This window comes from Nicotiana sylvestris, chromosome 5, assembly GCF_000393655.2.
Source record: "Nicotiana sylvestris chromosome 5, ASM39365v2, whole genome shotgun sequence".
NCBI lineage: Eukaryota > Viridiplantae > Streptophyta > Magnoliopsida > Solanales > Solanaceae > Nicotiana > Nicotiana sylvestris.
In genome coordinates this window covers 117,846,112-117,862,580 of record NC_091061.1, presented here as the reverse complement: position 1 = coordinate 117,862,580, position 16,469 = coordinate 117,846,112, and the positions used below count along the sequence as shown (strand labels likewise).

The following is a 16,469-nucleotide window of genomic DNA, read 5'->3' as shown; positions in this document are numbered from 1 at the left end:
GTCATGCTACATTATGTGCTTTCTTTGGGTTAAAGGAGGTCTGTTTGAGCCCTTTTATTTGTTTATATGCTTTCCCCAAACTTGCTATATGTGTTTTGTTTGTCGCCTTAGTATTTTACCTTTTGAAACTACAAATAAGCCCAATACCTCCTCCCTCTAAGATTAGTAGCCCCAAGTGCCTCCGGGGCTGATAGGATTGGGGCGGGTAATAACATGCAATAAGTGAACGAGACCATTCCGCGCTTTAATACCTTAACAGGGTGGGAAAGGGTAGATATGGATATGATGATCACGCAATAACATCACGTGTAGCCCCTTACTGAGGAGTGATTACCGGATGTTGTGTGGGGTGATTCATATTATTAATAAACCTAGGAACCCCTTTCCTTTGTTTTCTTTATTTCTTTTAAATCTTTTTAAACCATTTCTTTTAAGAAAATCAACTCTTTTAGTTCCTTTTCCTACTTTTGTTTATTACGTGAAAACCTCCTCTTATTTGAAGCCTTTATTTGCCTATGTGTTGTTCGTACTTAAAGTCACAATAATAGCTTGGCCGAGAACCACACTAGTGGATCTTGAGGGGTACCTAACACCTTCCCCTTGAGATAATTTCAAGCCCTTACCCAATCTCTGGTTGTTCAAATCAAACCTTCCCTAGTGTCTTAATGCACTCAAATCATTAGGTGATGACTCTTCACTTCAAACCCAATTCCCGAAAGGGAACGAGTTATCCTCCCAAATGTCACAAACCCGATTTTTCGAGAAAAAAGAGGGCGCGACAGTGAGATAGACCAGAATGATAGTTTGTTGCTCTTCTAGGACCCTTACCGCATCAACAACATGCTCTTCTTTAGCATCATTGGGAGTTGTCTCCCGAACACGCGGGTATCGCCTGTCGCGTACCGGCGTGGTACGTTCTCCTTATTGTAAGTGTCACTGATTGAATCCTCGAGATGAGGTTGGTCTCCTCGAACCTCGGGATTTTGTGTGTTGTTAACATCATTATCTGACATTTCTTACAAATTTTTTAAGACAAAATATCAAAACACGTTAGTAAAAGAGCAAGGATCAACTTAATTATACAGCTGTCTAGGCCCCACGGTGGGCGTCAAACTGTTTACCCGTAAAATGGTACAGTTGAATTTATACGTGATTTCTAGATAAGTGAATTAATTTGATTTAATAATAATACAATTGAAGAAATATATTACAGTTAGCCTTGATATAAAGAATAAATAGCATAAATAATGTTTACGATAGCGAAGCCTTGGGGCACAACAATAATAAGAACAACAAGTAAGAAGAAAAAGTTGTATAGAGCTTTAAGTAGATTATATTATCAGTTTGCGCCAGAAAAATCCGTTCTCCCTTACAATGATAACAGAGCTCACTATTTATAGCTACGTTTAGGGAACAAGGTCCTAGGATCGTGCCATTTTTAATGTCAATTATGAGGGTCATTGATGAAGGTGTAACAGTGAGCATAAATGACAAATTCTCTGTAACGCACAGTGCACTCAATGTCGTGGAATATTCTTTATTAATGCCACCGGGCGGAGGTTATTTATTGTCTCTTTATGAGTATCATTCCTTCTGATACCAACCAGGATAATTGCATTCGGTTCCACATGTCATTCTTTTAAGCGACTACCTGACATAACATATTTTACCCCATACATTCATATAATAAATTCTAATATCTAAAAGCTATACTGAATTTATAAACCAAATGTGAAACTGATAACTAAAATTGTAGCTGAATACTAAATTAAAAATAACTTTCTTAATTTTTTAAAAAGAGTTAATCACAAATGCAACTATGTGTACATATAGATCTGGATATATGCACGAGGGAGTATCGACGTGTCTCCCCAACAAATAATGACACGTGCAAGTGTGGGATAATTTCTTCCCTTGCCTTGGCGACACTCACACTCGGGGAAACTTCTCCTGAACTCAATAAGTATGCGTCAACACCTGCAAATATAGCTAGCTAGCTAGACCGAACCTTCGTGGTACTCACACTCAAGAAAAAAAAGTTAACTACTTATCTCAAATCGTATTTGATCACATTGTCTAAATCTAAGCTAAGTCTGATCAATACAAGCAATTGCATACATAACAAGTAATTAAATCAAAATAAGCAATCTAATTACTTTTTGAAACTCTGAGTTAACTGGTTATGCATATAATTGAAATTTTTATAAATTAAGCACTATAATCAAATTCTCACTAAAATGTTCAAACGTGCAGGCTTGTGTTTCATACTTGGGTAATTTAACAAACACTTTGAACCATTCAAAACTCTTACTTTCTTTTTAAAGCTTCACACTTGGCATATAATGGCTCCTCAGTGATTTTACCATTCAATAACAAAATAATTTTACCACTAATATTTACTACTATAATATTCTGCATTGCATATATCAAACCCAAAATGAAAGAATTATCTTTTTGAAGCTTTCTCGTGAAATTCACTTAATGGGCGTTCTAGAAAATTTCTATGATAAATCTGTAATATTTTGAGTTCTCTAAACTAATACTTGTATAAATTTAATTTTCTAACTTGAGTCCCCCATAAAAATCTTATCATGTACAGCGGGAGAGTGCCTTATGCTGAAATCATCCTCAGAGAGCAAACCTTAGCTTCAAAATTGTGAAAAGGTTCTCTCTTCCCGATTTAGCTCTTAAAGCTACCCAAAAATGCAATCACAGGTTGAAGCTTCGCATCAAACCTCACATGCAAAGTTTGTTTTGACAGCCTTCGGTAGAAATTGGTTATAACTTTGTGTACAAACTTCAAATTGATAAATAGTTTAAAGCTCTAAAAAGTCCAAATACCTAAGTGGTCCCTTAAAGTTGGCTCCAGTTTCCATTTTGATACCTTAACTAAGCTTAATACCTATTGAACACTTCAACTTCAATAAAAATGTACCTATTGAACGCATCTGCTGATAGGACACACTGTCTGTAATTACACGCTCTCAAAAGAGAGTGGAAAGAAAAAGCAAAAGAAATACTCCTTAATTTTAACTATTTCCCTTATCTCCTTAATCTTATTTTTTTGCCACCTATCAGATCTAGCACGACTCCACCATAGCCACGACCTTTGACACCAAATTTCATTCTCATTGGCCCATCACTGTCGAACCATCTAAAGTCAAAAGCCTCTCCATTATTGAGAATCTTACTCCACTGTAGTAATATTCTAATTAAAATTTAATCACAGTTTTGAACTCTAACTTCGTGGGGTCAACCATAGACTATTACTGTCTATCTTGATTTTGAGATTTAGGGAATAGATTTGGAGTTCTAATTTCATTTGAGTTGGAATTTGTTGACTGAAATCGTTTATTGCTTGAGAATTAATTTGAGGAGAAAATTTTGACATCCATTGAAGGAGCTTCGAGCTTGAATTAAAAAAAAGGATCTGAAAGCTTTGACTAGAAATCAATTGGGTGTTATAGATTCTTGTTAGAAATATTTTTTAAAATTTGAATATAATGTTTGACTGCATTTTAAACTGGTTCAAATTTTCATTGGCTTCCTTGAATTCGTACGGTACCTATTTTTTGAATTGAATCATTAATTTACGAATATGTTTATTTCAATTAGTTGTTGTTTGATCAAGTTAGTGATTGTGATTGCTTCTACTTGTTATTTGGAGAAGACGTTCAGCGAGGAACTGCAGTAGCTAGGGAATTTGGTCGGTGAGAAGTTGGGGACGATGATGGGTAAAGGGGTGCAGCGAAGGTGATGTGGAGGCCTTTTTCTTTTCCTTTTCCTTTTTTCTCTCTTCAAATTTGATATTTTTTGTCTTGCTGACATGTCACTTTCCCATTGGTCTTCTTTGCCAAGTAGATAGCAAGTGATATTCACGCTTCAAACACGATGTAGAATTATTTTATTGAAGTGTAAATTGGAGCTAACTTTAAGGGGTATTTGGCCTAATGCTGCACTGTGGGTCGGGCCTGAACCGGACCGAACCGGGCCCGCGGTCCTAACGGGCCGGTCCTAAGCCCTTAAAGCCCGAGGCGGGCTGGTCTTCAACATTAAGCCCACGAGCCCGGGACCGGCTGGCAGGCTGGTCTGGGCCCAACGGGCTTAGCGAGCCTAACGGCTATAATTTTTTTAAAAAAAAAATTAAAAAAAAAAACAGCCCAACGGCCATATTTAAAAAGTAGCCGTTTAGAGCTTTTTTTTTGACCGTTTGGTAGTTTATAAAATAACCATTTGGCCCCCAAACTTTATATAATTACACTTTTCCCATTTTTCAACTATAAATACCCCCCTAATTCTTTCATTTTTACTCACAAATTCATCAATCTCTCTCAATCTCTCTCAATCTCTCTACTAGAATTGCTTATTTTATTGTTGAAACTTCGTGAAAAATTGTGAAGTTAGTGAATTGAAGTCTTCAAGTCTTCAACGATTTTCAATTTTCAAGAAGTTGTTCGACAATCCGGTAAACTCGTTTCAACTCTTAAGTTTTAAGAATATATTTTTGTGTGTTTTAGTTTGCATAATTGTAATTAATATGGCATTTTCTTTGAAAAAAATGTTTGGTAAGGGAAAAGATAAAACTGGTGAAAGTAGTGGCCAACCAACTACCCTTCCCCCGGCTCCCCGACCTAGAAAAGATAAGCAAGTTGAAAGTAGTCTCCAACCTAGATGTCCTCCGCCTCCCGTAATTCTTGATAGTGATCACCCTTGTTTTCAATTTACCGATAGTGAATTTTGCCATAATGTTGCAGCAGGTGAAAGATTAGATGATGAAATTATGAATGATCTTTATCCTAATGAAACTATCTTAGAAAATAATGAGGAAAATGAGGATGATGATGAAACCCAAACACCGGATTTAGATGATACACCTACTAGTCCTGTTAATAACCCAACTGATACACCGACCGACCCACCTGTAGAAACTCCTACTTTTAATAGAGAACCTGCTAAACGCCTAGAAACATCATTAGTTTGGAATTTTGTTACTCAAGTAAGAGAACAAAATAAGGCTAAGTGCAAAACTTGTGGGAAATTAATGGCGCATAAATATACTGGAGACCGTAGCGGCACGGGTAGTTTGACTAGGCACATAAAAACACACCCTAGAGATAAAGCTAGATTTTTTCAAATGAAAGCGCAACTAGAGGGGACAAGTGTAGATTCTACGGTTAACCCTAGTACAAGTTCAAATCTAGTTCAACCAGGAATTAACACTGTGACCGGAGGTATTTTATATTACGATCCTAATAGAGATCGTGAAGAATTAGCAAAGATGATTACCGTTATGTGCTTACCTTATACTTTTGCTTCTAATCCTAATTGGATTCATTATATTAGAAGAGTTTTTAATCCTACTTATAAAGGTTGGCCTCGCGCAACAGTTAAGAGCGATATTTATAAATATAAACATGAATATGAACAATATTTGCGGTATTTATTTACTCATATACCTAATCGGATTTCTATTACTACTGATATTGGTAGAAGTGGTAATGATTATGATTATCTAACTGTTACAAGTCATTGGATAGATTAGGAGTGGACAATGCAAAAACGCATAATTGCGTATAGAATAATTAATTCACGTCACACAGGTAAGTTTATAGCTAACACTGTTGCAGATATTTGTAGATATTTTTGCTTTAGAGATAAAATAATGGCAATTTCTATGGATAATGCTTCTAGTAACACTAGTGCTATAGGCATACTTACAACAACACTAAATCCTGCATTTAGGAATATATTCCATGTTAGATGTATTTGTCATATTTATCATTTAATTGTCGGTGATGGTATGCGAATTTTAAATTTAGAAATTGAAAAGGTTAGAATGACTCTTAATTGGCTTTTTTATTCAAACCGTAGAAGTAGACTTAGAGAATATTTTAAAAAATGTGATGAATATGGCCTTAGAGAAAGAAAAGTTCCTAAACCTTGCCCGACTAGATGGAATTATATGTACGAAAGTTTAGTAGTTGCATATGAATATAGAAACCCAATTAATGCAACGTTTAATGCTCGGGTAGGTGGTGAGGATGATGATGAAATGCTTACTACTCAAGATTGGACGAATGTTAAAATTCTTTTAGATTTTTTAGAACATTTTCAAATTGCTACAAATGCATTTTCTGGGCAATATTATCCTACTATTTCAAACTGTTTAGTTTATATTGCAGCACTATCTGATTTGTTTGTTGAATTTGGTGAGGGTGGGGACATTTATGAACTTGCTATAAATGAAATGAAACAAAAGTTTAAAAAATATTTTTTTTCCTATCCCTCCTATTTATGGTCTTGCTGCAATGTTAAATCCTACAATGAAATTGGGAGGTCCTCATTTTTGGTATTCAAATATTTATAAGGCTTTAGATCTTTCAAATGAGGAACTTGCTACACTTGCAGATGCAAAAGCCTCAATTAAAATTAATGCTCAAACAGTTTATAATGCTTATCAACAAGCCTTAGAGCATGCTAGGCCAACTATTCCAACCCCTACTTCGTCTAGCTCACAATCGTCTAAAAGAGCTGCGGGCTTAAAAGCTCTTAAATCTTGGACGGAGTTCAGGGGTTCTCAAGGTGATAATTATGATGAAACTTCACATCTAAATGAGCTTCAAGTTTATTTGTCTCAGGGACTTGAAAAGGAGAATCCAGACGGCTCTTTTGATCTTTTGGAATGGTGGAAGGCAAGGGAAAAATATTTTCCGGTTCTTGCAAGGATGGCTCGGGATATTTTATCTATTCAAGCTTCAACTGTTGCATCAGAGAGCGCTTTCAGTCAAGCAAGACTTCAAATAGGTGATCATAGAGCGTCTATGAGGGAGAGCTTGGAAAAATCAGTACTATTCAGAGATTGGATCCGCTCGGAAAGAAGAAACTTTGGAATTGCGGAATCACAACCGGCGATAGATGAAGCTTATGAAGAAATGATGGCGGAACTTGCGGAGGATTCTGCTTCGCCCGGAAGTGGTGATGAACAAGATTATTTTCCACCACCACCAACGCACCCTCCTCCGAACCTTAAAGGATTTATGAGATTTGTTAGAGATACAATGTAGATTATGGTGTAACTTGTACTTTGGCACATCTTCTTTTAGATTTTTTTCCTTTTAATGGTGGTATTAATACCTTGTTGTGCTCATTCCATTGGGGGAAGGAAGACTAAGAAAGATATGCCATTTTTGGTAATAAAAATTATAAAACATGTCCTTGAATATCTTTTTGCAATATTTTCTTGTCTTTAACTTGGAATTATTTATAAGCTATAATATATATATAACATACAATATATACTACAAGAAAATATATAAGCTATAATATATATACATAAGATACAATATATAATACAAGAAAATATATAAGCTACACTATATATATCCATAACATACAATATATACTACAAGAAAATATATAAGGGAATATATATACATAACATACAATATATATACTACAAGAAAATATATAAGAGAATATATATACATAACATAAAATATATACTACAAGAATATATATACATAACATACAATATATATACTACAAGAAAATATATAAGAGAATATATATACATAACATACAATATATACTACAAGAAAATATATAAGAGAATATATATACATAACATACAATATATACTACAAGAAAATATATAAGGGAATATATATACATAACAAACAATATATACTACAAGAAAATATACAATGAAATATATATACATAACATTCTATACTAGTATACTATATATATATATATATATATTATATACTATACTAGTATACTATAGTCTATATATATATTACTTTTTCGTCAAGCACTTTTAATAATTAGATTTCTACTATTTTATATAGCCATGATATGGTTTACAAGATATTGCCTTAAACAAAAAAGAAAAAAAAAAGCCCGCTAGGCCTGCTAAGCCCGCGGGCCCGGCCCGCTAAGCCCATGATCATATGGGCTTAGGCCCGTCATGGGATGATCTCACCCGTTGAGCCCACGAAGCCCAGACCCGTTAAGCCCGACCCATTAAGCCCATTTAGGCCTGGCCCCGGCCCACAGTGCATCATTAATTTGGCCCTCTAAAAAATAGACTCAAACTTAATAGTACTACATACTTGGAGTTATAGTATTTGAAGTTGTGCCTTGTGTGTCTATTGCGAAATTTTCAACTTGTCTCGAATTTAGGGCACTTCATACAATCTACATTACTTGCAAAATATATTGCACACTTAATACAATATTAAATTAAAAAGGGTGCCCAAGTTTATTTCTATATAAAAAAAATCTTACTACTTTAAGGTTTGATCCCTTAATTCAACTCACACTGCATTCACAAGAAACTATAGAAACGAAATTTTTTGAAGTGTAAGAAAAGAGTCAATTACTTTAATATTTATCCAACTTATAGCATTTTTATAATAAATTCACTAAACTAGAGTTTGTCACTTAAAAATCGTTTAACTTTGTACACATCAAAAGAATAAAAGTTACGAAACTTTATTCACATTGGGAGAATGATTTTGGCTGGAATATTCACCTTACCACGTAGAGGCAGATCCAGAATTTGATAGTTATGGATGTCACTGTATTTAATATAAATTTACCAATAGTCAAGGAGGTTGAATTAGGGTGCACATTTGGCCGGTTCACTAGTTTTAAATTAATTCGATTCAATCCATATTTTTATTTATTAGATTCATTTTACAAGAATTTTTGGTGCATAAATACATACGTGGTAAATGATAATAGAACTAAAAATGTTTGTCTTTTCAAGAAAAATTTAACATTAACTAGATCAAAAGAAAATAATTAAAAGCATATTGAAATTTCAAAATTCAAGATTTAGAAAAGAAAAACAAAAGCAAATATACTTTTTAAATCTAAATATCTAAAAAGAAAAAGAAACTATAGAGAGAGAAAATACAAAGATAAAAATAAGAAATTAAGAAAAAAGAGAAGAAAAGAAAAATGAAAGAACAAACAAGAAAAAATAAAACTGGCTTTGCTTAAAAAAGAATGAAATGAGAATCAATCCTAGGTTTTAGGCTTAGCACGAGACACCTTGATCATGACATCTATCATAATTTTGTTATACGGGCGCTTTTTTTTAATTTACATGCATTTTTTTACGTGAAGTATTATTGAAATACCAATACATATATGTAATTCTATCGAAGTGATCGGATGACATACCACCCCCTCTTTTCTATATAGATCCGCCCCTACTACCACGTGCGAAAATCCTAACCTAATTAGCATGCTAAGTACGGAAAATTTATGAGTAAAATAGACTCTAAATAGTTTTGTCAAACAATTTATGAGATGAATGTGTTATTTTCTACCTGAACATGTTTGTATTTTAGGTCTATGTTATGGTGTATACAATATATTACATGAATTTACTATAGTGAAATAATAAATCGAAAGGAGAATATATAGTAATTGGTCATAAATAATGAAAAAGTACATAAACGACCTATATTTAATGATTTAATAAAAATATTAAGTTTGTACACGACTCGTGCTATTTGTACATAATATTCTTTTATAATTTTAAATTTTAAAAAATAATATTTTTAGATCTCTTATGTTCTTATGTGTAAAAGATAAAAATCTCTTTTGTATAAAAAAAAAGAGATAGACTCGTAATACTAAAAACAAGTTCGTAATAAGCGAAGAAACCAATTGACCCGGTCGTACACCGGTAGGTTTATGAAATTGATAGATTTTGTTTGCTATTTCCCTCGAAGATTAGACTAGGTAGGGACTCCGATAAATCAGAAGTTAAATATCCAAGGATAATAGTGTAAATAAGTCATAATAGAGGGGCCAATACAGCAAATGACATTTTCCCCAAAAACCCATAGCCACCTTCACTAAAACCCTAGTCCATTCAGCAGCAGAGCATATATAAAAAGAAGTGAGGAGCCCGAACCCTTTCTTTACAGCTTCTTCCGTTTTCTCTCCCAAAACAGAGGTAAACACATAGGAACAACAATTGGTTAATTTTGGGCGAAGAAAATGTTGGTATTGTTTGAAACACCGGCAGGTTTTGCCCTTTTCAAAGTTTTGGATGAGGGAAAGCTCTCCAAAGTTGAGGTATAAGAAGCATTCTTCTCTTCGCCTTTGATATTTTTTTCTTTCTTTTTGGGTTTTCTTGTTTTATTGAATCCTTCTATTTTTGTGTTGCAGGATTTGTGGAAAGAGTTCTCCTCAACTGATTCTGCCCGAAAGGTAATATCTTTTTTCTCTCTAAACTATTTGATGAGTAATAAGTTTTTCTTTACTGTAATTTTTGTGCTTATGTAGCTGTAACATAGAAAATCTTGAGTGTTTTGATAAAAGAAAACATTTTATGTATTTAATGATTATGTGAATACACCGAATGCAGTTAGCTTAGTAGGAAGTATTGTGGTTGCTGAATGTATATATTTGAAAGGAAAAAATGTCAAGGAGAAATCTTTTTCAAATAAACATTTTATGTATATAGTGGTTTTGTGTAAACATTGAGTAGAATTAGCTTTGTTGGGAATATTGTGGTTGCTTGCTTATTTATATATAAATATTTGAAAGTAGAACGTGTCAAGGAGGAATCTTGGTGTAGCACGTTAAAATTTGAACAAAGCTAAGCAGAGATTGGTTATTCTTTCTCTTTGTTATGTGAACATAAGCTACAGTTTCAGACGGCAAAAGCATTGTTTTTTCCCTTTCTCCCTGTTTTTTTTATTTATTTTGTGCTTAGTTGATTTTGGGAATATGAACTGCCTAAGGTTTCCGATTTTATGTTTCATACTTCATTTATGTGATTGCTTGGTCCAAAAACAGGTTGTGAAGCTAAAAGCTTTCTCCAAGTTTGAGAACACCTCAGAAGCTCTGTCAGCAGCTACTTTGTTGATAGATAGCAAGCCCAGCAAAGGATTGCGCAAGTTTTTGAAAGCTCACTGTGATGGTGAAACTTTGGGTGTTGCTGATTCAAAACTTGGAAATGCAATTAAAGAGAAACTGGTCAGCTCCTTTTTTTTGGTGTCGGCTCATTGTTTCTTGGTTTGATTCGGTTATTTTTTTTGACTGAAGTTTGTTCTGGATGTGTTTGCAGCAAATTGACTGTGTTCACAATAATGCTGTCATGGAATTGATGAGAGGGGTGAGAAGTCAGTTGACTGAGCTCATAACTGGTCTTGGATCTCAAGACTTGGCTCCAATGAGCTTGGGTTTATCTCATAGTCTTTCAAGATACAAGCTAAAGTTTAGCCCTGACAAGGTAATTTGTTGTATGTTTACTTATTTATTTCATGTACTACATAGTTTCACTATAGATATTCTTATGATTGTTGGGATAATCAATTGCCACTTGAGAAAAGGAAAGGATAGCATAGTGGGAAGGACCCTCCACCTCCGACAATGAGGTTGGGGGTTCAATCCACCAGGCAAACAAAGATTTGAGTGTTCAGATGATCATGAACTTAGTTAAGGTGTCCAAATGAAAAACCATATATGTATTTGGCCCATTCATTGGTTCACATAAATTGTTTTCACCCTGGGAATTGGTAAGTTCTGACTCTTGAAGTTGAATGGTGTCACGTAACAAAAGGTTTAAGAAGTTCACATATTCATGAAATATTTTTCTCCAAAAAACATTCTGATGGTAAAACATGTAGTCCACCATTATCATTGCATACGTAGCCTAATTTATGCTCATTCCAAATGTATCCCATATGATGCTCACATGTAAATTGAGGAGTCACAGCTCTTTGGCTATGTTGTTTCCTGGGAACTAACAGTCTCTTGCCAGTAGAGGTTATGTAATTTCCTGTAATTCACAGAACCCTTGCAAGTTCTGTTGAGCTTTGTAGTGTATAAGACTATATTGTGCGTGGGCTATGTTATTGTTCACTGTCAATGTGGTATAGTCTAACTTTAAAAAAATGTATTACAGCCTACCATTTTCTTCACATTTCTGTGTCTCCTGAAGTTGTTTGTAGCTTTGTATAGCTCATAAAAATGACTGGCCAGCAGATATTTGTCCAAATTTTATATTCTTGATGGCTTTGGCCTTTTGTTCAACAGATAGCAGTGTATGAATGACATTTCGTTGCTTTGCTTAGGTGGATACGATGATTGTACAAGCCATTAGCTTGTTGGATGACCTTGATAAAGAGCTAAACACATATGCCATGAGGGTCCGAGAATGGTATGGTTGGCATTTTCCGGAGCTTGCAAAGATTGTACAAGATAACATTTTATATGCCAAGGCTGTGAAGTTGATGGGCGACCGTGTAAATGCGGCAAAGCTGGATTTCTCTGAGGTAAGGAGTGACATCCTTTTAAATGCTTCTTGAACTAAAAAATCTGTTACTCTTCATGCTCAGAGTAATATTCACAATTATGTTGGCTAGACTTGCTAGCTGACATAAATCTTCGTATATTGAACTTCAAAATAGTCCATGTTCGCTTCCGACAAGATACATGCTTTCATTCTGGAATTAACAACAAACCCAGTGAAGTGGGGGCTTTCATTCCGAAATTCGTAAGATAAATTCACACTTTCGGTATGGCTATGTTTACAGATACTGCCAGAAGAGGTTGAGGCAGAATTGAAAGAGGCATCCATGATTTCCATGGGGACTGAAGTTAGTGATCTTGATCTGGAGAATATTAAAGATTTATGCAGCCAAGTTCTGTCATTCTCCGAGTACAGAGCTCAGTTATATGATTATTTGAAGAGCAGGATGAACACGATTGCCCCAAATCTTACGGCTCTAGTTGGAGAACTTGTTGGTGCTCGGCTTATTGCCCATGGCGGCAGCTTGTTGAATCTTGCAAAGCAACCTGGAAGTACAGTTCAGATACTTGGTGCTGAAAAGGCTCTTTTCAGAGCTTTAAAGACGAAGCATGCAACTCCGAAATACGGGCTTATATATCATGCTTCTTTGATTGGACAGGCAGCACCAAAACACAAGGGTAAAATCTCAAGATCTCTAGCAGCAAAAACTGCTTTGGCAATTCGATACGATGCTCTTGCTGATAGCCAAGATAATACCATGGGTTTGGAGAATCGGGCCAAGGTACTGTTTGTAACTGTTGTCTTTGGATGATATTTTTTGTTTCCGGCTCTTTATTAAATCTGATTATCTTGATATGCAACTTTTTTAGCTTGAAGCACGCTTAAGAGCCTTAGAGGGCAAAGAGTTGGGCAAGTCAGCTGGGTCTGCCAAAGGCAAACCAAAGATTGAAGTCTATGACAAGGATCGCAAAAAGGGTGCAGGAGCACTGATAACACCAGCTAAGGTTTGGGACTGTCTTCTCTTTTGAGTTAATTGTTTCTGCTTTACTTCCAGTTATTGACTTCTCCTTTTGCAGGTTTACAACCCTGCTGCCGATTCTGTTATTGGACACACTGAGAATGAGGAGAAGATGAGTATAGATGGACAGCCATCTCAAATTAAGGAAGCAGCTGGGGAGGTTCCCGTCACTGAAGGAGAGAAGAAAAAGAAGAAGAAGAAGTCTGCAGAAACAGAGGATAATGCTGTAGCAACTGATGCTGCAGAACCCGAAGACACTGGGAAGAAGGAGAAGAAGAAAAAGAAGAAGCATGCAGAGGAAGTCGAAAGCGTAGAAGTGGAAAAAAGTAAGAAAAAGAAGAGGAAACATGCTGATGCTGATGAGGATGAAGCAGAAAGCACGGATAAAAAGAAAGACAAGAAGAAGAAGAAGAAGAAGAAGACTGAAGAATAACTGTTTCGGCGCAGACATTGTTATTATCAACAATTTTGGTATTGGGCATTGGGCGGCGTGGTTAAGTTGTACAATTATGTCATTAGTAAGTTATTAGTGCTTTGTAATGCAACTTAGGATTTCTGTTAGTTAACAGATGCTTGCTTGATGATGCTTTTAATCCTACTTTGGATGCTTTATTCTACTGTGGATTTTTTTGCTATATGCTATTTTACATGTTTTAAGCCACAAATGATTTGAAGTTATAGTGCACTGCAGGTGCTATCCGTGTATTGTTGTTGGTAAAGAGCTAAATAGGGTGCTCTTGTTTTGCCATCATGGTCCTTTACATGAAAAATTGCTCTCAAGTGCCTTAAGAACTGTAACAAAGTAGACAATTACTAGAATCCATGTTACTATTCTTGTAAGGCAGTTCGGGGACTACAGTTTTTGTTGCGGGCTTCATCCTCCTGTCTGTTTAATTAGTCACTTGTGACGATAACAGAGCTTAGTGTATGCTATGAGCAACTTCTGTTCTCCTTCAGGCAATTGTCAAGTTGCATGGTGGCTCCAGTGAGTATTAATGCACTGGTTTGTTAATTATAAGCACTAGAAGGTGACTTCTAGAGGTGGCAAACTGGTAAAAAAAAAAAGTTGTCCACCCATATTATCCATCAAAAAATGGGCTGGATAATGAACCATTTAAAAACGGGTCGAATATGGATAAAGAACCATATTATTCACTTTGAAAGTGGTTAATCAAATAGATAATCAATGGATAACTATTATGTTTAACTTTTACATTTGTAAATCTTTAAATTGGAGTTCTTCAAGTTTGGAAGACTAGGAATTCTCTCATAAGTGATCATATTTAATAAGCCATGAATAATATGGATATCTATATTATCCGCCGATAAATCGTTTTTATCCGTCTCAAATATGGGTCGGGTCGGGTAATTTATCCGTTTTTTAAAATTACCTGTTTTGACCCGCTCATATCTGACCCGCACCGCCCCTTTGCCACCCCTAGTGACATCTAATGCAGCTGTCTTTTTAAGTTTTCCCTTTGAATCTGAAGAAAAAACTGTTTTTTAGAGGTTGTGAGAAGCAAGCTTGTGTATTTTTCCAATTTGGTTAACAGCCAGTGCCCATGAATGGAGACCAGAGATCATAAGAAGGACGGCTGTTATGGGCTAATTGTACAAAGAATTAAAGCAAAAGAAGAAAAAAAAGGTCTGCCTAGACGGAGGAAATTGGTATAACAACTGATGAGGCTGATCCTGAAGGAACCGGGAAGGAGAAAAGAAAGACGCAGCAGCATGCAGATGATTAAATAGAAGTGTTGGAATGGAACAGATAAAGTAGAGTGTTTGGAATAGAACAAAGTAAAAATAAAAATAAAAATAGAAGAGAACGATTTTTTGTTACTATCAACAGTTCTAATATTCAGGCATGAATGGTGCTTTTGAGTTGTAAAGAGATGTTAATCAATTTTTGCTGGTTTGCAATTTAGCTTAAGATTTTGTTAATCGACAGATAACTAGATCCGGATGCTTAATTCTACTGTGGAATTTTTTTTGGGAAAATGCATAAGTACCCCTTGAACTAAAGCGAAAGTTCCAATTACACACCTTATCTTTGTGGGAGTCCTATCACCCCTTGAACTTTTTTTAAAACGAAATAAATATCACCCTGAAATTAGATAACCAAATTTTGACAGGCAGTGAAATACACGCACTGCCACATGTCTATTTCGTAATTTTTGAACTTTTTTCTCTTTCCTTTCCTTTTTTTTTCTTTTTTATTCTATTACACTTTTTTATTTTATTTTTCTATTTCATTCTTTCTTCGCATTCAAATTTTCCAGCCGTTCATAAAGATCCTGTCCTTGTTTGATTAGAGTCTGTGTATGTGGGTCTGTTGCTTGTTTCATGTTGGATTTCAGGAACCCCATTTTTATCGGTGAGGGAGGAGTTTATTGTTGCCGATTGTGAGTTTGATTTTGATTTTATTTCTGATGACTTCTATGTTCCAGAGGGAAGCTGGAGAGATAAGATCTAAGTTTAGGTAATGATGATGATGCTGAGGTGGTGGTGCCGAAGTGAAGATTAAATGGGTAAAGAATAAAAAGGAGGTGGGGGAAAGTGAATGTGGAGGTTATAGTGTTGAGGTGGTGGTGAGAGTGAGAGGAAGAAGATTAGAGAAAAAATAAAAGAAAGGAAAAGTAGTTTGCCGGAGAAGGTCATCGGCGTTCATGGTCTATGCCGGAAAAGAAAAAAAGAAAAACGAAGAAAATGATTTTTTTAATTGTAACCGAAAATTACAAAAATAATCTTTTTTCACTTTTTTGCTTCTCACTCTCTCAAAGAGAGTGGAACATACTCTTTATGCCAGCTCAACATAGGGGTTAATACTTCTATTGTTAATTAGTTCAGGGGTGATAGAACTTCCGCAAAAACAAGGTATGTAGTTGAAACTTCGGCCTTAGTTCATGTACTTATACATTTTCCCAATCTTTTTCTCTCTCTGTATATGCTCTTTTACATGATTTAAGCCGTAAGATGAGTCTCTACTATTCAAATATTTTTGCTAAAGTTTTCTCGCAAGTACTTTTAGAATCTGGTACTAATGGCATACTTCTACTAACCATTACATCTAAACTTCTGTAAATTTTCCAATAGTGCAAAAGTTGTTGACTCTTCCATCATAAATTCAAGAAAACAAAAAGAAAGACATACTATAGCTAACAGAAAAGA

The 16,469-nt window shown here is 35.1% G+C and overlaps 1 protein-coding gene across 1 annotated transcript; it reads left to right on the top strand.

Annotated features, from left to right (window-relative positions):
- Window positions 1-9,845: 9,845 nt before the first annotated feature.
- On the top strand, window positions 9,846-13,918 carry LOC104220418 (probable nucleolar protein 5-2). The gene is made up of 8 exons (XM_070174609.1): window positions 9,846-10,098; window positions 10,192-10,233; window positions 10,825-11,004; window positions 11,096-11,260; window positions 12,105-12,305; window positions 12,567-13,064; window positions 13,153-13,287; window positions 13,360-13,918. Exons 1-8 carry the CDS (start codon window positions 10,021-10,023, stop codon window positions 13,732-13,734), a joined length of 1,674 nt encoding a protein of 557 aa, XP_070030710.1. The 5' UTR covers window positions 9,846-10,020; the 3' UTR covers window positions 13,735-13,918.
- The last annotated feature ends 2,551 nt before the right edge of the window (window positions 13,919-16,469 follow it).

Excerpts from the sequence above, each read along its gene's own strand:
- LOC104220418 (XM_070174609.1), top strand. The coding sequence starts at position 10,021 with ATGTTGGTATTGTTTGAAACACCGGCAGGTTTTGCCCTTTTCAAAGTT. Across the intron at positions 11,261-12,104 it reads TAAAGTTTAGCCCTGACAAG|GTGGATACGATGATTGTACA; the intron begins GTAATTTGTTGT and ends TGCTTTGCTTAG. Across the intron at positions 13,065-13,152 it reads GTTTGGAGAATCGGGCCAAG|CTTGAAGCACGCTTAAGAGC; the intron begins GTACTGTTTGTA and ends CAACTTTTTTAG.